At 48.8% G+C, this 19,721-nt stretch overlaps 1 protein-coding gene across 5 annotated transcripts in view; it reads left to right on the top strand.

Annotated features, from left to right (window-relative positions):
- Positions 1-296: 296 nt before the first annotated feature.
- The window catches only part of LOC104044078 (rho GTPase-activating protein 20), a 37,552-nt gene continuing 18,127 nt past the window's right edge, over positions 297-19,721 (top strand). For 2 of the 5 annotated variants that reach the window (XM_064462759.1, XM_064462756.1), the window contains exons 1-2: positions 297-414; positions 18,447-18,529. In XM_064462759.1, coding sequence (XP_064318829.1) covers positions 18,450-18,529 — 80 coding nt within the window. In that variant the 5' untranslated portion in view covers positions 297-414; positions 18,447-18,449. Of the gene's footprint in view, positions 415-1,013; positions 1,100-18,446; positions 18,530-19,721 lie in introns of those variants that run through there. The other 3 variants (XM_064462757.1, XM_064462758.1, XM_064462760.1) reach the window with 3 other exon arrangements.

Below are 19,721 nucleotides of genomic sequence, written 5' to 3'. Positions count from 1 at the left end.
GCCGGCTCCTTCCCCGGGACGCCCACGCCCCGCAGGGGTGCGCGGGCGCCGGCGGGTCGCTCACCGCGGCCTCCCGCCTCCAGCAGCTCCGGCCGAGCGGGACGCGGGACGCGGGACGCGGGACGCGGAGCTCGACCCCGCCCGCAGCGCTCCCGTCCCTGCCCGCCACCCCGAGCCGGCAGGGGGCGCTGCCGCCGGCCACGCCCGGCCCCGCGACCAGCCAATGGCCGGCGGGAGCCGCGCCGAGCGGAGCCGCCCCGCCGCGCCCCGCCCCGCCCCGCCCCGCCCCGCCCGGCCGCGCGCCCCGCCGCGCCGAGCCCGCTCGCCGGCCCCGCCGCCGCCGCCATGCGCCGCGCCGCGCCTCGGCCGCGGGCATGACAAGGCGCCAGCGCCGCGGGCCCTGCGCGGAGCCAGGCAAGTACCTCGGCAGCGCTGCCCTGCTCAATCCTGCCCTCCCGCCGGGGCTGCGGGGCGGGGAGGGGGTCTCCTGCTGCCCTCCCCCGGGGGGCTGCGCTGCGGGGCGGGGGGTGTCTCTCCGTACGCTTCCCCAGGGCTGCCGGCGGTGGCGGCGCGTCGGTGGCGGCGTCGCTCAGCTGTTGGCGCTGGGGCAGCTGGAGGGTCTGCTTCAGGAGGCGCTGGGGGAAGCGGCCGCCAGCCTGGAAGGAGGCGAAGGTGTCTGGTTTCCCGAGCCCGGCTGCAGGAGGGAGGGGAGGCGGGGGGAGCTGGGGGAGCTCACAGTGTGTCCGCACGTCGGTGTGGGGCTGGGGTCCCGCTTGCCTTTGGCCTGGGTCGGCAGGGAAGCAACGTGGGAGCCTCCGCAGCACGGGGGTCCGGGAGCCGCTTTGCTTCGGGCGCGTTCGCAGAGCGGCGGCAGAATCGCAGCGCTTTTGCATCCCGGTGTTGTTCCAGGAGACCTGTCAAGTGCGCGTTGCTTTGCCTTCATGGCAGGACACAGTGACAGTCCCTTTGTTACTGCCTCGTATTTTTAGGCTCTCCAGGAGAAACCGCAGTCTCCTCTGGAGTGAGCGAAGCTAGTGGCACTCGCTCCGGCAGAGCGGGGAAGAGCTGCTCCCTCGGTACTGAATTGCATCTACCCGTGGTGATTATTCTTTTTTAAAATGCAACAGAACAAACAATAGAATATCGTATTAGCATGGGGTTAGCCTGAAATAATGGAAAATACGAGGGAAAACTGTAAACATTATGCAAAATGCCGGTCTGAAATTCTGAAATCATCCAAAACAAACAGTAGCTGAGCGGGACTATTTTATTTGCAGGGAGTTTCCACTGGAATAAATAGCAAGGTCTGTTAAAAAAAAAAATTAATCCGCAACTAGTTGTAATACTTATAGTGCTTGCCCTTGCCAGGGGCTGGAAGGTGCCCACAACCAGAGAGATCTTTATAATCCAGTGATGCATTATTGCAGCTTTTGCTGCCAATTCTTTAGAGACACTTGCAGTTTTTACCTAAAGGCCCTACCTGAGACAGAGATGCCTGGTTTTGCCTTTACTTTCCCATCTTCTTCTACATTTAGAACATCCCTTAACGATCTTCTTCCTAACTAGACCTCTCTGTGCGGACGCCTTTGTGTAACCCAGTCAAAGTGTTGCTGTGATGTGCCAACTCTACGTTACCTGCAGAGGTGGGAAACGAGGGCCTCTAGCAGTATGGTCTTTGCCTCAGTGTCACGGCCGGTTGCTAGCTTGCACGGCCGGAGCAGGAGGGCCATGGACACCCGCTTCCGCAGGAGCATGAAGCTCCTATGTGGGTTGTGTTCCCTGGGATGCACGGAGCACCACCAGGTACTGAACCTCAGCCTTCCCAATGGTTTCTTCAAGGTCCTGATCACCAGTTTGTCCAGCATGACTTTAAGCTGCTTAAGCCACTGGTACTTGATGGGATATGTATAAATGGGCATGGGACAGCTTCCAATGGCTTGCTGAAACAGCTCGTGCCCAGCTGCAGGGAAGTACCTGGGTGCATTCCCCAGGCCCCTGGGCTGCTGCTCTTCAGGGCACACCTAAAGCGAAGCAAAACATTTAGTTTGTGAGCCAGAAAGAAAGTGGTCAGGAGGCCGTTTGATATGCACATACCTTTTAAACCTTCCCCCCCACCCCCCAGGATTTGCAACTGAGCAGTTTTCTCAGAGATCTCACTGCCTGTACAGGCAGTTAGCTTGACTGGGAGGTCTATTTATTTAACGCCCTCTAGTGATGCTTTAAAAATTAATGTAGGTACCTTTCAAGAGGAAAAGAAATATTGAAGTTTATTGGTTTAAAAAGATTTACATTTTCTGGGAGTCAACTGCTTCAGGGAATCCCTATGAAACACAATACCACGCTTTGGGTGAGTGCATAACCTAATTTTGGATAGGCTTCTCTAACCATGGAGACATAATGATAGTCTCTGCCGCCCCTGCAGACTCTCAGTGGTGCCCAGTGAAGGTCTTCCCATCAACTGCACTGGAAACAGTTCCTTTCTCTTGACATGTCTTTAAGCGCTGCTTCACTTGAGGTTTTGGCTGAATGCACATGTAGATCGCTTAATGTGGCTCTGATGTAGGTGAGCTTGGCATTCGCAGAAGGGACCATTTATGCTTCTTGGTGCTTCACCTTTGTTCATTATAATTCAGCTACGTTGGTCCCAGAAATGGGAAGTGTGTGGCCTTGTTTTTGCAGAGGAGGTAGCTCCAGGGACTAGAACTTCTTTAGATTATAACCAGGGGATGTGACTCAAGCATCTGCGTAGTCAAACGGGTTTTACTTCATAGGTATGGGAGATGTTGAGGAATGTACCATTGATATGGCTTCTCTTAATTAGCTGGAAGATGTAGTGGATGTTTGTTTGCCTTGACTAGCCATGAGGGATCCCAGACCCCCTCCAGCCTGTAATATGGGAGATTCTGATTTGCAGCTCCGATGCAGACATCCTCCTGGTGGATCCTTTCCTAGTCCCTTGTGGACAGCATTACACCAGCACACCTTCCTGCCTGCCACAGGTTCACCACCCCTCTGCTGTTTCACCCTCTGTCATGCCAGCACGGTCACAAACACCCCCAGGCTCCTGTGTATGCTCGATTCGCCTTCATCCACATATTGCTCACTGCTTCACACTTGCCAGTGCCGCCATCACAGCAAGTAGCACCCCAGCAGATCCAAACCCACGCACCTCCGAAAATGTGTACAGCAGCACTCAGCCGCTCACGCTGTCGTTACTCGCCCATGTCCCGCTTACAGCTACGTATGATCACACCTGCGCTGGACTGCTCCCGTTCCGAACAAACACCCCAGCAGCCTCCAGAGCACTAGCAGCACATCGCCTGCTTGGCAGCACTGCTCGGGAGACAACCTCTATCCCCTGGCTGGAAGCTGATGTGCAGAGGTCATCTAAGGTGGTACTAAAGTGCGGTACGCATCTGATCTGCGTGGCTGGTTTCTCAGCTAAGACAGGAAATCTGCCTTGCCAGCTTCCCACCTCTCTGTGCGCCTCTGGGTAGGGACCTGGCATCTCCTCAGGATGTTCTCTTTAACTTGCCTGTGAAAGTGTCATCAGTATGAGTACTTGCACCTAGCAGAGCAAAAAGCAAGTCTGCTTAACAGCACCTTCTCCATTTCAGCCAGAGGTGGGGACTATGGCAGACACTGATTTTAAAAAACAAACCAATAAAACCATCTTCTGTTCATCTTCTACTTCTCAATATTTTCTCCTGAGGGATCTCAGAGCTATGGGAAAAAGGATTGGCACAGGGGATCAACGTGTCTCTTCTTGTCTCCACACTACTGCCCTCCTCACGTTGCCCTGAGAGCAAATGGCAGGACAGATAAGGACGTGAAAATTTCCAAAACCTGGCGCCCATAGTTAGCCTCTCTGAAAACAGGTAGGGTGGAGTCCAGCTTGTGGCATGTGAGAGAGAAACTGAAGCAAAACAGGATGTTTTTGTGATTTAAAACTTATTTTTCATAATTCCTATTGAAAGGCTTGTTTTGGTTTGGTTTTGAAGTTGCCTGCTGTGTTTATTGGGAAATTTATCAGCGTGTGTGTGTGCACATGTGCTTGCATAGGGAGGGCAAATGAAGAGCCTACTATTCAGCCTCAGTCATTATGCTATCTAACCTTTGTCTGATTCATGGGAGATGCTGTACCCACTCTTATAACTCCTAGCCTCTACAACGTACTGGTGTTTTATCATTGACTTCAGTGGAAAAAGGCATTTTCTCCCTAATTGTTTCTTCTCGTTGGCTCATCTGAGTTTCTGCAGTAGCTTGTAGCAGTTGCTCCTATGGAATAACTATAACAGCCCCGTGTAAGGAGCTTAATGTGAATAGTTTGATTCCACTGCTTATCTTTTTCCACCTCTCACGCCATCAAAGAACTGGGACACGTTCTTTAAGGCCACACTACTTGACTCGCGTTGGTTCACAGCAAGAGCTTTTTACTCTAAGAATATGCATATTTCTTAGTTTGCCAAGTGATGCGAACAATCTCTGGCTTCCAGGTTATTTGATCTCTGAGCTTTTCATCTTCCATGACTAGCTTCTCTCCTCCCCTTCTCAGTCCACTGGCATCTCTTCAGGCTGTGTTTTCAGGATCCTCCTTCGCACTTTTTTTCACGTGGGCTCAGCTCCCATAATGCTGCTCCCACCTGCCTTTCCATTCTTGACCTTTGCCCAGCTGCTCAGCGATGTCTCACTCTTGGCCTCTGTCACTGTTCAACCCTTAATGCCTTCCTGCACCTCCAAAAAGTGGCAAAAATTGCAGTTGTTCAAGCCAAAGTCTACCTTTATTTGCCCAGCTCGTGTAACTTTAGACTTGCAGCTCCACTGCAACTCATGGGGTTTGGATCCTCATTTGAGGCTATTTTTGATTTCCATCAGGTGTAGAATTCTGTGGGATTAAATCCTACAATTCAGCACAAACCTATCACGAGTTTTGAGGAGGAGTTCGGCAGTGAATGTTACTAATAAGTGTGTTACCCGTCCTGATGTTGACAGGCAGATGAGCAAGCAACAGAAAGAGGAAAATGCCTTTCATGGTGTGTGTGTGTTGGGAGAGGTGCGGTCGATTAACCCATTTTTCAGCCAGCCAGCTCTGAGAATGCCATTTAACAACCCCAAGTCTGTATAATGCTAACCGGATGCTTATAGGGCATAAAGGGATTAATGTTCAGCTCTAATGAAATCCAGATGCACAGAGCTGCCTCTTTTCAAGGTCTTTTCCACGGCCGAGCTGCAAATAAAATGATTTAATCATTGTAAATAGATGAAAAACGCAAGACTTGCAACACGCACTAGGTACTTAAACTCACAGGCACCAAAGGCTGCTGGCGCTTACCTGGTAGAGGGAATGGTGTCACCCACTGACCCTCTGCTTGCAACAAGATCATTCGTAAGGTGGGAACTTGGGACCTTTCTTGGGGAGCACAACTGATGCACGTGTTTGCATTAGGGCTGGGGGAAGCTGGCTCAGAAACAAGCCTGCGTCTACCCCTAAAAGAAAGGCACAGCAGCTGTAAAGGTGTTGAGTGTCTAGTCAGTCTCTCTCAGGGGTGTGTTGGACCGCTAGCAACTTGGCAGCTTGCACTGGATGTGTGTCCGGGGAGAGGTGAGGATTCACACCGTGGCATTCAAGGGGAGAAGCACTGTCCGCTCAGTGAACCTGAGGCGTTGCTGCCTCACAAACGGTTTGTAGTTTACACTTTCTCTTCCTTGTGCAGTTTATATCGTCCTGTATCACACGCGGAGCGTGGGTACTGTGCGTTTCGTGCGCTGGGAGTTAACCTGGGCCCTAGCAGGGGCTGGACCAGCATACTCAAGCTCAGAGGCCCTGCTTCAGAAGGCTGAAGTAATTCTGTAGCTGGGCAGACCCACCTGTCTGTGAGTTTTTAGCTTTTAATATGGCAAGAGGAGGAGATTAGAACCAAGAGAGGGGAAGAGAAGGGGGTTATTTTAAAGACATGAAGGAATGTGTTACATTCTTCTGTTCTTCAGGTTTTGCTGCTCTTCGAGTTTTTCATTTTGCCAAAGCGCGATTCAGTGAACTATTTATTTGCATTTTTAAAGGAAGAGCACGGTTCTTCATTTACTTTGGCCTCAGTGATGAATTTTTATACTGTGAAATCCAGCAAGTTCCTTTCCAATGTTAAATATACATCCAACTTTACAACAGAAACTTCTACCCCAAAGTGCCAGCCTGAATTAAATGGTTTAAAGGAGTTTATAAAAGTATGCCCCCAGTGATTCCCCATGAGCCTTATCAGTAGTAACCCCAGAACTGTTTGATGCTATGTTCATAATCAGAGCATGCCGCAGCATGATGCTACAGACCGTGTGTGTGTGTAGAGTTGTGCAGAGGTTTTCTTTAGAGCTATAGAGGCAAGAATTCCTCATGAGAGGTTCCTGGGGTAGCTTTCAGCATTGGTTCAAAGGAAGGAAAGGGATGAGGAAAAAGTCCCACTATAAAGTTCTATCAAAACATCCAGGGGGAATCTGTTGCAGTGGGTTTTGACCTCGGGAATAAGCATTGCAGAAAAATCCCAACAGGCAGCTGTTGTTTGGTCTAATCCATTGTCACCAAGTATTTCAAATTTGCTCAGCCCTGGACACCAGAATTGCAACCAAACCGTCAGGACCTTCAAGAAAAGGTGAAGAAATTTTACAAAACAAGGTTTTACTCTTCCCACCACTTTTGGCCACAGTGCTAGAAGGGGGAAGTGCTTCCTCTAACGGCTGTTAGTTCCTCACCAGGCCAGAAGCACAAAGTACGCAAGTATTTCTAAATCAACATCAATATTTATTGATCTCTTCAGTTTCCATCAATTAGCAATTTGCTGTGCTGGCTACAAAGAAGAGACTTGCATTTGTATTACTCAGAGTTTTTCAAACTGATATCTGTACAAAAAGGAATTTGTCCGAGTGCACCCTTCAGAAGTTCAGGGCCTGATCCTCTTGACGGTGGTGGCCAATGATTGTCCTCACCAGCAGTAAGCGCTTGTCTTGCAGTGCTTTTTCTGTTGTTGTCCCAGAACACATGGGCACATCCCCTCCTGCTGAACCTGCAGATTTGCAGAGGAAAGACCACTCATGGGTGTTTTCAGCAGCAGTTGCCCATAATTTCCACAGATTCTGTTCACCAACACTCCGTCGGTGTGCTGAGGCTTGGAAACAACAGAAATTCTGTTATTCTTGTATTCACTGTTTTTCACTTCTCAGCCCGGTACTGGATGCTGCAGTGAGGAAGTGCAGAGCTCCGGCTTGGCTCCCAGGTGTTTACAGAGGCACAGCTGATGGACGGGAGCTGTGGCCTTGTCTTCCTGCTTAAAGCCTTTGGGTCCCTTTTTAGGTACCCGTCCTGCAGTCTGAGTGACAGTTTAGAGTTTCACGTTGCTTTACGACCCTGTATCACAGGGCCAAATCCTTGTGCTGATCCCCAGCTATGGATACTCCCGGTCGAGGACGGTGCCATGTGGGCAAGGCTGTGCAGTAGCCAGAAACGCAGACCCAAGCCTTGATAAATTCCAAGTGTCCTGATCTGGGGTCCAGCCCAGTGTCATTTAAGAACACGGACCATTACATCAGCTGTTCAGAAAGACCCTTGTCAGTCGGGAAGACCTCTGGTGCTCCATGAGACAGCAGTCCCCTCCATGATTCACAGGACATCCTCTCCCATGGCCACCCGCTGTCGCTGGCAGTGTTGTTCCAGACTCCCAAGGAAGGCAGGCCCTGCAGGCACAAGTTATCCTTAGGAGCAGGGAAAACAGCGTAGCATGGAACAGATTAGTGTGAGTCAAACTAATCCCCAACCATCCCCGAGTGGAAAACCCGCTCGGCCTTTGGCAGTCGCAGATTGTTTCTCCCAGTCCCCCTTATATGGGACATTTTAAAATAAACCAGCAGGGCTTCATTTCTTGGAAGGAAAAGGAAACATTTCAAAATGTGTCCTTGCAAACTGGTTTGCTGCCATCAGGCTCTGCATATTTTAAGATACGTTTGAGTTTGGAGCTGCGTTTTAGCAGTAAGGGAGAGGGAAGCAATTAGTGAAACAACACAGGAAGACAAGCTTGTGTAAAATGACTCAGATAAACATTTACACCAAAGTTTCTTAGCTCTGACTTCACATCAAGCCATGTCCTGCCTCTGAAGGGACTTGCATTCACAAATAAAATACCGGACTGTGGCCACCCGATATTATTTTACACTTCCTCCTCTGATTAATTAGGCTAATTATGGGTCTTAAGGAGTTCAAAGGGTTAAAGCTGTGGCAGGAGAGTTAAAGATTCTCCCTAGCATTTGCAAGGAAATGTTAATGCTTTACCATATGCCTGTGCTGGCAAAACTCACCCCGAAGAGCTCATAAAACAGCTGCACTTTTTTGTTCCTCTCTTCTGGGCACTGAATTTTCACCCTATGCAAAGTGAAGTAGGACAAACTATTAAAATACAGATGGTCAGGCATGCATGTCCTTACCTAACACGAAGCACTATGGAAAAAGGAGGCTGGACGGATCGGAATGGGGTTGCGTTAGCCAGAAAACAGAATGGACTGCCAGAGTCTCGGGGTGGCAGAAGGCACAGGGCAGTTACTGTAGTATTAACTGGGCAGCGTGAGCAGTTAATGCTGCTCCTTGTTAGGTGGGTGAGTCATCCATATCGCGGAAAAGCTGCTTGTAGCCCCAATGGTAGCAAAAGGACCTGTTTCTTTGGACAGGTAGATGATGGCAAATGTTTAGGTATCAGGAATTCCTGATAATATTCCATGAGATTTGATCTGCTCTGGTTCTGTCTGCCCACAGATGTTGTTGATCTGTGCTTTTGGATAAGCTCCCAGGGCCAGAACCATGTCTGTCTTTTTTTTTTTCACAATGAAAACATTGCAGTAATGACTCTGGGGGAATATACCTTATGATTTGAGGAGAAAGGACACCTAGCTTAGACCTCTCCCAGTACAAAGACCTAATTTCCAAGTCTAGCTCTGCCACTACTTTTCTGCATCACTGTGGGCATGTTACTTATGTCTCCATTCTGAGCCTCAGTTTTTCCATTTTCCAAGCAGTCACGTCAAAGCTGGAGTAGAGATGTACGGGATAAGGGTAAGCACGGGCTTGGCTGATTAAAGACTGTAATTGTTTTAGAGCCCATCAGCTGCAAGCTGTTGAGGTGAAGCACAATAGTTATATAGAGGGAAGAGCAGAAAGTTACTTTGCTAAGACCACCGCTGTCTTGGAAACAGGCTGTGTCAGTCCTCTGGCAGCACGGGCAGCTAATCATAGTCCTGGCAGAGCTCCTCAGTTGGCCACCTGCTCATGGGCATGTACAGCGGTGGGTATTCCTCTAGATATGTAGGGTTTGCTTCTCTTCCCTTATTCGCCTGCCCTGAAATGTCTTCAGAGCAGCCACGAAGGCCTCGTGTACTGCAGGGATGCTCGCATGCAGCTGTTTGGGAGCTGGGAATGGGGTGGTGTTGCAGCACAATGCTTCATCTTCTGGCTATTCTGCATGATGGGAAAAGGCTCATCTGGTGTCTTGAGGTGGAATATCTGACAGAGCTGTGCCTTTGCCTATAGAGCCTGGCTCTGCTCAGAGACAGAGAGTATGGAGCAGCTGTGACCGTGGATAACAATCCTAGCGGTGCAGCAGGCCAGGCACCAAAATGGGGAAAATTACACTTTTTGGTCTGGCTTCCTCTCAAAATGAGGCACTTGCTGTCACCGTAAGGACTGGGAGGTGGTTGTACCCCACCATGACCAGTAATGTCTGAGCTTCTTGGTGGATTGCTGCCAGATGTGGCAGGGAGGGAGGTATCAGAGGCTGGGGATGTTCCTGTAGGTTTAGTAAAGGCCATCAGCTGTGACACCTCTCAGCCCCACTGCAGGGAAGGGCCATCCTGACACCCTCCTCAACAGCAGATAATCCACAGGTAACGGGGCTCACAGCCCACCCTGGGAAAGCCATAATTCCAGGGTTAAAAGAGCGCAGACCCACCGTGCTGCAGCACTGTCTGAGCTGGCCTCAGACCATCCCCACTGGGGAAGAAACAGGGTGAGAAGTAGAGGGATGGGCCAGCTTTTGGGGGAGAGGCGCAGATGGCCCTGGGGAAGAGGCTTGGTCTGCTGGGGGTGCATTTGTGGCCCCTCAGGGGGGCTCTGTCTACCTATCTGGGCAGCTCCAGCCCTGCTGCCCCCATTTCCCTTCAAGCTGAGACAAGGGGACCCGGAGCAGGGTCGCTGCGAGTGGCTGGCAGCAGCCCAGATGCCCACCGAATGCTGCCGGAGCTTCACCAGCTGAGAGGAACCCATGTGCAAGTGGAGGCTTGTGCCTGTTGGGCCTGGGGTGATGGGGAGAGGATCGGTCAGTCCTCGGCAGCGAGTAGCGTTTGCCCTGCTGCTTGGTCCCAGGTCAGCACTGCAAGGGGTAGCTTCGAAAGCTGGATCCAGCTCCTTGGGCAGCCGAAGTCCAGAGTCGAGCTGATGGGGCAGGCTTGGGTCTGCTGCCTTGCAGAACAAGGCAGAGACTCCACGTGGCAGGGTGGTGACCCATTTAACATCATTCCACCTTGAACAGTTAATTAGTGGTGAAGTTGTTACAGGAAATATTCCTAATTGCACAGGAAAAGCAACGCAGTCTGCCTTCCACCCTGAGGTTTCATGCGCCTTCTGACAAAGCCAGCCCCAGCAGTGCTTATACTCATGGCCTTCTTATGCACTCTGACGTGGGGGAAACTAAGCACAGGACAGACGTGGGAGACCCCTTAGGAAACCAGGTCCTCCTTCCTCTCATCAGTATTTTCAAAAAGGTTTTAACCTCCCAAGTGTCTTACTCTGTCTACATCTGCAGACCCACTCCTCCGGTTACATGCCTTACAGCACATGCTGCAGGCACTACTAGTGCGTCTGCTCACATCACTCCTGTTTCTAACGTCAGTAGGCACTGCACTTCTAAAGATTGAATTTTTAGGCATAGCATGATTTCTGGATGTCTTCTAAAGACATCTAATCCTTGAACAGCTCTGTTACTTAGCAAACCTTTCAAACTAATGCTCCACCAGGTTAATTACTCATATTACTCTAGTAGCAGAGGCACAAGGCTCTTATACTAAAATAATTCATTGTATACAGATTTCATGCTACAATCATTATGTTGCTATACAAGCAGTGTATAAAACTTCCCTATAGAGTTCAGTGTCCTTGGCCTGGCTCTTTCGCTACATTACCTGAGTATAAAGCTACTGACTGTAGTGGATCAACATTGATTTACCCTAGCTGACGGTATGGTTGTCTTTGCTGGTCTCTGCTTAGTCCTGGACATACCGGTTTGTGACAGCCCCCTGTCCTCCCATCTCCCCTCCATACGTGCCCCTGGGACCTTCCTCACTGACAGGCATCAGAGTGGGCAGTGTTTGCAGCCCACCACTCAAGGCCAGGTTCCCCTGGAACTGTTGGTGGGGTTACTGTGGTGCTGGCTGGCTGGGGGGACATCGGGCTGGGGGTCCCATGGGAAGCAGCTGCTCCTCTCGGGAGCTGGTTCACGCACGACCTGTCTTTTGGAGGGCCTGCTACATTTTGGAACCCTCTCCCCATCAGGTCATGCTGGCCTGCCTGCCTGGCTGCAAGCTGGAAAGAAGCTGGTTAACGATGCCTAGTCATGATCACCATCACAACGACAGATCTCTGCTATATGTAGCATCTTCCCCTGGCTGGGAACTGGGCAAAGATGGGGAAACCAGCACAGGAACAAGTCAAGCCCAGGGTTTTGTCTTGGTCCTAGAACTCCAAACACGCACCTTTTAAGGGACACTTGGAGGAGAACTGGAGAGATTTTGCTCTTATTCTGGGTGGCAAGCAGGGCAGGGAATCAAGGCTGAGAATAAAACATGTCCTCTTCCAAGGAGCATGAAAGGAGTGTAACTTATCAAGCCAGTATCACCCAAGATCAGGCTAGCAGAGTGGCACAGCACCTCTGGGTGAGATTCAGGGCAGGTACACGTGGCTGAGGCTGCCTCCCAGTAAGGTGACACTGAGTGCCCTGCAATGGATTTCCCCATTTGGGGCAAGGGGGAATGACTGCAAGGCAGCAGCTTTTGGAGCCCCTGCTAAAGCTGCTCCTGGTCGTGGGGTCACATTCAAGTTTATACAGTTTCTGAAGTGGCAGATGTAGTCTGGGAACAGCGGAGAATGAGACAGCAGCCATGCAAGTGCACTTTTCCCTAAACTCATTTTAAGTGCAAATCAGCATGAAATGGCAAGCCCAGTTGTTTTCAGTTTGTGTAATCTAATGCCTGATTTCCTTTTGTGCAGTGAACAATTTATCCTTCTCTTTCTTTGTCTCTCTCTATTTGGGTTTTCCAACCAGAAATGCAACTTCAGTTTTATGCAGGCACTTTGTAAGAGCATCCTGTGCTCACATCAACAAGAGACAGAGCAGGAGGCAGAAGTGTCTTACATTATCTCATTAAGATATTTCTGAGGAATGCTGCTGCTAACATAAACTCATTATTGGATAGAAGAGCAGCAGCAGTTGTTTTCACATGGATGGATCTAAGCCCAAGCAATCAGTTAATTGTTTCTGTACTCTTAACTGGATTCTTAAGTATTTTTTTGAATGTTGTGAGAGCTAAATAACCATATGCCACATTTATGCAGTAACTTTTGCTCTGTTCCAGTAGACTACTGAAAAACGTGCCCTTACTGGGTTCAGTTATCAATAGCAGGGATCAGCTATCTGCTCTGACACAATATACCAGTACTGTGATGAGAGCATTTGTAGGAAGAGACTGTTTCACAAGATCCACCCAAGAATGAGAATAATTTTGATGTTATTGGCTCTGGACAATCTGTAATGCTCCAAGTAGTCAAAGACTCTGTGGCCCATGTTTTACTGTCTCTGACTGTGCCTTTACCAACATAAGCCTCCCTAACTGGTGTGAATGTCAGCATGGAATTGACTCAGAGGCCACATTGATAAGGGTTTTTGTGGGTTTGGTTTTGGGTTGTTTTTGTTTTTTTTTAAGAGTGTATGGTACCCTTTCACTGTCTTCTCAGCTAGAAAGTGGACTGTTTGTCAAACCTGGGGAGAATTACACTGACAGACAAATGTTCTGTGTAAAAGAGTAACAGAATGTGGCAGCTAAGAGCAGTGGGAGAAGCAAATGTCCCTTGGAAGTGTGAGCTGGGTGCCTGGACCCATGCTAGTGACATGTTGCTTGGGTCGCTCCATTCAGCAGCACGCAAAGAACTCATGGTGAAACATCAGTGTGCTGAGAATAGAGGCAGACCTGAATTAACCCTCTCCCTGTATTTGATTTTACTGCTTTTAATACCCCCTGGGTACAGTGTCACGTCTGAAGTGTGAAGTTGGTCTCATTTCCATATGATGGTTTGTAATAAAATGCGGCTTCAAACCTCTTTAAATCCTGCGTGTGAAGCAACAGAGTCGGTGCAAGGGCTCATTAAACAACCACACAGGAGGGGAACAGAAGGGGAAATGCTCAAGCGAAATTCAGAGCTCCTTGGGGCAGCTGGACTTTTCCTTCACAATGCATTAGACACTGATGGGTGAATGTCCCAGACCTGGAGTGACATCTTAATTTTTAGGCGATTGTCCATCTCTGTCTAGCAAGGGACAACGTTAATAAAATCAGTGCACAATTCTCCCCTCGTCGAAAGAGAAGGGAGGTGATGGCTATCATCCCTGCCTCAGCAGAGAGTGTGTGGGGTGGAGACAGGTTAATTGGCTGATCTTCTTTGCTGTGTGTTCAGTCCTCATGAAGGACGTTTCCACTATGGACTGCAGAGTGGTATGGCCATAGCAGGCTAGTTTTAAATATACTAGCTAGCCCCATTTCGTGGCAGAGGCTCTGCAGAGCTTCCTCCTACTGTTTCTACACTGCTACTTGTTTTCAGACTGGCTTTTTGATCCCTCTTTCAGTGGTGACATACTAATGGCCAAAGCAGAGCTAACCAGGACCCTTCTTGTAATGTGTTTTTTCCCTGGAAAATGCAGATTAATTGAAAACATTTTATCAAGATACAGTGCTTTGGAAGAGCCTTCCAGTAAAATGAAGGGAGGGCTCTGAAGGAACTCTTCCTGCCACACAGGATCTTAAAGCTTCCTGCCAGGCAAGTTTCCATTGGAAAATGCCCTTGATTCGTGCTAGCTTACCCACCCAGCTCCGTGGTCTGCAGCTCTGCAGCAGCCCTATCATATGTGCTAACCCAGAAATTCAAAATCCTGTAGATCTGTCATATCTTACTGTGCAGGTGGTCCTGCACCCCGGCAGCCCTGGCCTTGCAGGCGGCCAAGCCAACCAGCTCCTTGGCTGTGTCTACCTCCCACATTTGGTCTGGAAGCATCAGGGGCTCTCCTCCATGCCATCATAACCTACAGTCTTCCGCAGCATCATGAGTGAGAGAGATGTGTCTCCCTGCTGCTTTGCGCTGGCCGGCAGAGATGAGTCTGACCTGGCAGCTGCCCGCTGCTGCTAGCAGAGTGCGTGAGTCTTGTCAACTTGCAGCAAATGCTAGGGGTCAAAGAAAGCATGTGGTGCTTTTGAAGACACAGTGAATCAATGTTTCTGAAACAACAATTTCAATTTGTGTGTTGCAGAAAAGTTGCACTATTAAACAAATTTTGTTTTTGTTTCTGAACGTGAACTAGGCCAAACAGCAGCATTCCGGTGCCACAGACATTGCAAGCTTTGACCAGCTATTGACGGAAGGAAAACCCACCCTGTACTAAGAAGGTGTCATTATTTTTCAGCTCCATCCCACCTTAACTATCTGATGAATAACATTCAAGCACAGAGGTCAGTGGGGGGAAAAATACCCTGCTCATGCTGGCCAGCTGAGCCAATAGTGTAGGCCATACATGGGTTTGGAATGAGGGGTATTAGACTCACAACCTCCCCAGTGCCAAGAAATACACAGCTAAAATTGGCAGCTCTGAGATGAGTAATGCACAAACACGGTCCAGGATGTTGCAAGTGTTCAAGCACTTTCAGAGTATGTTGGGTAAATGAGCATCTGTTTCCATGGCATCAAAACAGCACAGAGATTACGCCGTATCCCTTTGGCCAGTCTCTGATTCCAGTGCCTGGTTAATGTGAACAGAGCTGGCTTCCAGCAAAAGCTCTCCATGGCTTTAACGTGGAGGAGCACAGCTTCATCTGAAAGCGGTGCCTGTGGGGAAAGGCGGTGTGATGGTGCTGGCACCCAGGCGAGCCCTGGGCTGTGGACCCCCAGCCACCCCTTCAAGCACTGCCAGCTCTGCTCAAGCACAAGGCGGCTGTGGCCACTCAGAGAGCTCCCGCATGAGACAGAGGCCTTGTGGTGTTTCTTCTGCATGGTGAGATGGGAGGGGGTTTTTTTGCAAGAAAACCATAAAACTGTAGACCTTAGAAATATGCAGGATTCAGAGCACATTCTATGTGGTACTGGAAGAACGCTCAAGGCGTTAGGAGACTGTCCTTGTCCAGCAGCCTCTTAAGGAAACATCATTTACGTGGGCTACCATACAAACCAAAATTGTTTAAAATGCGGTAGGTTCTAGAACCCAGCTAGGTTATCCCAAGCAGGGAAGGAGGACATGAGCAACTGTTTTACCTTGCATGCCTACTGAAACCAAAGGCAGAACAATTTATTATTCCTCTATCAAATATGCAAATCGAGTATATTAACCATGAAATCATGCCAATTAATTGTGTCCCATTCCCTCAGTAAGATGCCGCTTGTGATCTTGCGGCCATCATCTCAGTGACATCCTGCCAAGGATGCTTGACGGGCTAGGGTCGAAGAGACTGGCTGAGGGCTTGGAAGGAAATTTTCTGGTTTGCCTAGAGTCTCTCTGGAATCAGGCAACTAGACCCCTTGGCAACCGATGATCTCAGCATTTTATTTGGAGATAGCAAGTATGGGGAATACCTTGTGCCCTGTAGTCACAGCATTTCACTGGAAACCCAAAGTTCTGTCTTTGTGAGATATCCATGGGTCGTCCAGTGCCTGCTGGAAGTGGTGCTAGCAAACAGGTCCTCAGACTCCTCCGGAGAAGTGCAGTGAGCAGGCAAAGATGAGGCTTCTTGGAAGGCACTGCCACCACCATTCAGATACAACCTGAAACCATTCCTAATGCTCAGGAGGAGGAATCCACCAGTACTTGCCTCTCTCATATCTCCCCTGACATCTATTCTGAGTAAAATGCCCTCCTATATTCACTCACATAACATACGTCATTGGTACTCCTTATCGCACTGGGGTGGCCAAAATGTTTGCTTTACCTACAGTAGGGTTATTATGTGCCATAGGTAGGGTTCTTCGGCACAGAAGATACTATCATGTGCAAGGTTTTATTACAATGCCAGTCAAGAGGTTCCTACAATGCATGCCTGCTGTATGTATTCAAGTGGTCTTTGCAGCTGACAGCCTGCTGGGGTTTTCCACCAGACAACCACACCCATCCTTTCTTCCTACCCTAAGATATTGCATGACTGATGCTTTACTGTACTATGTTTTGTAGGAACATTTTATCCTATTAAGGCACCTCTGAAAGTCAGATGTTCCATTTTAGTAGGGACTCTTTTTTTTAAAAAAACTTTTTTGAGCAGATGTTATTTTTATTTAGTTGTTCCCTCTGTGAAACTCCCGAAATCAGATCTTTGCTTGGCAAGGTCGTATCAGGGAAGGAGGGAAAAATTGCCATCCGTCACTGTCTACATATATACACATACACAAAGAATCTACTTAGAGAGCACTACTGGTGTTGCAAAGCTGAGTATTCATATATTTGGAAATTGCTTTATTAAATTGCACTTGCAGTCCCACTCCAACTTTGAATTACATCATCACACACTTTTTCCAAGGTCGTCTGTGCTTTGGAGCGCTCTGGTGGACCTGATCAGGCAATGAATCAGGAGTCTGTGTGGAGACAGCTCTTGCCTGTAGAATTCCCTGGTCTTTTGTTGCCGAAGTCAAAAGGTGTTGTGTAAACAAAATGGGACACGAGGAGGAGAGCGCCTTCCCTGGCAACTGGACTCCACGCCAGCCTCTGCCACAGATTTCCTTTCTGAAGTGTGGTAAATCACTTCCAGCAACTTTTGAAGTGGTCACTAATGCCCTGCTCTTAATTTTTGGGATTCCTCACGTAGATCCCTGGGGATAGACTTACAGCCATGCTGAGCCGCTGTAGCTCACGCGACACTGAGCAGGAACAGCGCTTCAAACCAACCCCCTCAGCAAACCTTTCTGTCTGCTCAGAAAAACCAGGCCCAATGTACTGAACACCAGGCACCCAAATTCAGTGCAATCACCTTGTTCTTCCCCTTTCCATCGGTGCAATGAGGATACCTTTCTCTAACAGCGTAAGAATGTCATGTTAATGTGGTTACAAGGTACTGAGGTGTAATGGTGTTGTGTACTCAGAGGTGGGACTAATGAGCTCACATGCAAGGGATATTGATGCATTCAGCATAGAGTTTGAAAAGTACACAGTTAATAAAAGCAACATGCTTTCTCCGTAGGGCTTCTGCTCAACCAGCAATCCTGGTTTCCTTTACTCTTAGGATATTCTGTATTTTGATACATTCAGAAGGCAGAAGACCAATAATTCTCAGCATACTCTAAACTTCCTTGTACTTCAAGCTCTAATACAGGCAAATGCTGAAATTAGAAATGAGCTGTGGGACAGATTTTCCCATGCTACTAAGCAAGAGCCACTGATGTAGGGATTTCTGTGATTTCTCTCCCAGGCTAAAATCTGTCATCTTTCGCCAGCACAAAATTCATTTGGCAAATAAAAGGAGACCTGTGACCTTCGTGTGTGTATGTTGGTTATCATGTCTAGCTCACAAGTTGTACCATTACAGTCACCTCATTTCTGTGTCATGCAAGACTTGGTGGCTGTGGCTGTTAAAAAAGGTACAATTGTCTTGAGGTTACACTACCTGGGGAGGGGCCTAATAACAGTCTATTTGCTGAATTTGTAAATCGTGGAAAATGAAGATAGAGAAAAATCTACTAAGTAACCTCCTCCATTGCTTCAGCCCTTAAAATGTGGTTCCCTACAGTATTATATGCTGTTCATAGCTTTGTCCAGTGCAGTTTTAAATTGGATTTCTATACTTTTCCTTAACAAACTACTCCATGGCATGAGTATTAGGAAGTTTTTCTTGACCTTCAGCCTGCAGGCTTTTTCTCTGCTTAATTTCATGTCATTACTTTGAATTTGGGCTGTGAAAATTGGAAGCATTTCAAGTTAGGGAAGTTGTAAGTGTCCCACATAAATGTAAGAGTTGACAAGTGTTTTAATAATAAGGAAGGGGGGCGGGAGGTGTCTAAAAGCACAGATCATGGCTCTCAGTGCTGAGATTCCGTGAGTGTTAACTAGATAAAAAGAAAACTTGTAGAGTGTAATGAGCAGATCTGCTTCCAAGGTGGCCAACTGGAATGTCTTTTTGTCTTGCAGAAGATGAAGCCCATAGTCCAGAGAAGACGATCTACCCCTTCTGCCATTACGAAAGCTCTCGGCAAGTCGAAGTACCATTCCAGGTAGAGGAAATACCTCTCTGACTCCTTTTTCCACCTTTCTGCCTATAGAGACTTAAATCAAACTTGTTTTCACATTCATTTAACGGTGTTAAGGACAATTTGTTTGTGGACAGATATGGAATAGTTTCTTTTTTACTGGAGTGGCATTGTGCTCAGCAATACAAGCTGGGGGAAAGGAGGAGGATGAGGGGACATTCACGTTATGGTGTTTGTCTTCCCAAGTAACTGCTACGCATGCTGAGGCCCTGCTTCCCAGGCAGAGGCTGGGCGTCTGCCCGCCGATGGGAAGTAGTGCTTGAATTCCTCTTTTTTCCTGTCTTATTTTCTCCCCCTGTCCTGTTGGAGGGAGTGAAAGGGCAGCTGGTGGGGGTCTGGCAGCCAGCTCAGGTCAACCCGCCACGCAAGGCTAGCTTGTTATTTTCAATGCAGGTAATATTAAGTCTAGGTATTTGATGCTTGTTAAATCCAAGTCTAAATAGACCCAGTCAATATTGCACAGCACAGAGGCACCCAAGTAAGATCAGGTACGAGAAACAGTGTGCAAGTTTCTGTAGTGGGTTTTCCCTGTTGACCTGGCTGGGATAAACGAGCTCTGACACTTGCGTCGTTCAGCTCGGGGGGTGGTCACAGCGCTGGCAGAGTAGACATCACCAGCGAGATGCAGGGAGCGGAGCCGGGGCTGGCTGGTAGAGAGCCCTTCCTCTATCCCTTGCAGCGCCATTCTCTGCCATCAGGGCATGAAATGCTCTATACAGTCCAAGCTGGATTGAGTAGCAGAGCTTCTGTCTCTTCCTGACGGCTCTCCTGGCTTTTCTCTCACATGCCCTGACCCCCACCTGCCAATGTAGCAGACTTGAAGGCATGGGCCTGTTCAGAGCTTGCATGGGGCATATTGTGACTATGTGCTGTGTCACGCTTAGTCTCTAGATAAGGAGATGCTTTCGTGAGTTGTAAGCCTGGAGTTTTTTCCTGAAATTCTCTTTCACCTGGAAGCCCACACTGCCTCCCTCTTGCCCAGTAGCATAGCCAGTGCAGGGAGGCCAGTGTGCTCCTGCCAGGCGGGAGCAATGAGCCTCAGCTTACAGACACAAAGTCCAGGGGATTCTTTTCCTGAGATGCGGCGACGAGGTCACTCACATCATGTACACTACGTTACAACTCTGAGAGGCCATACCTCCTGATGGCATAAGAG

Source organism: Phalacrocorax carbo, chromosome 11 (assembly GCF_963921805.1).
Source record: "Phalacrocorax carbo chromosome 11, bPhaCar2.1, whole genome shotgun sequence".
NCBI lineage: Eukaryota > Metazoa > Chordata > Aves > Suliformes > Phalacrocoracidae > Phalacrocorax > Phalacrocorax carbo.
This window is presented reverse-complemented; position numbering and strand designations above follow the sequence as displayed.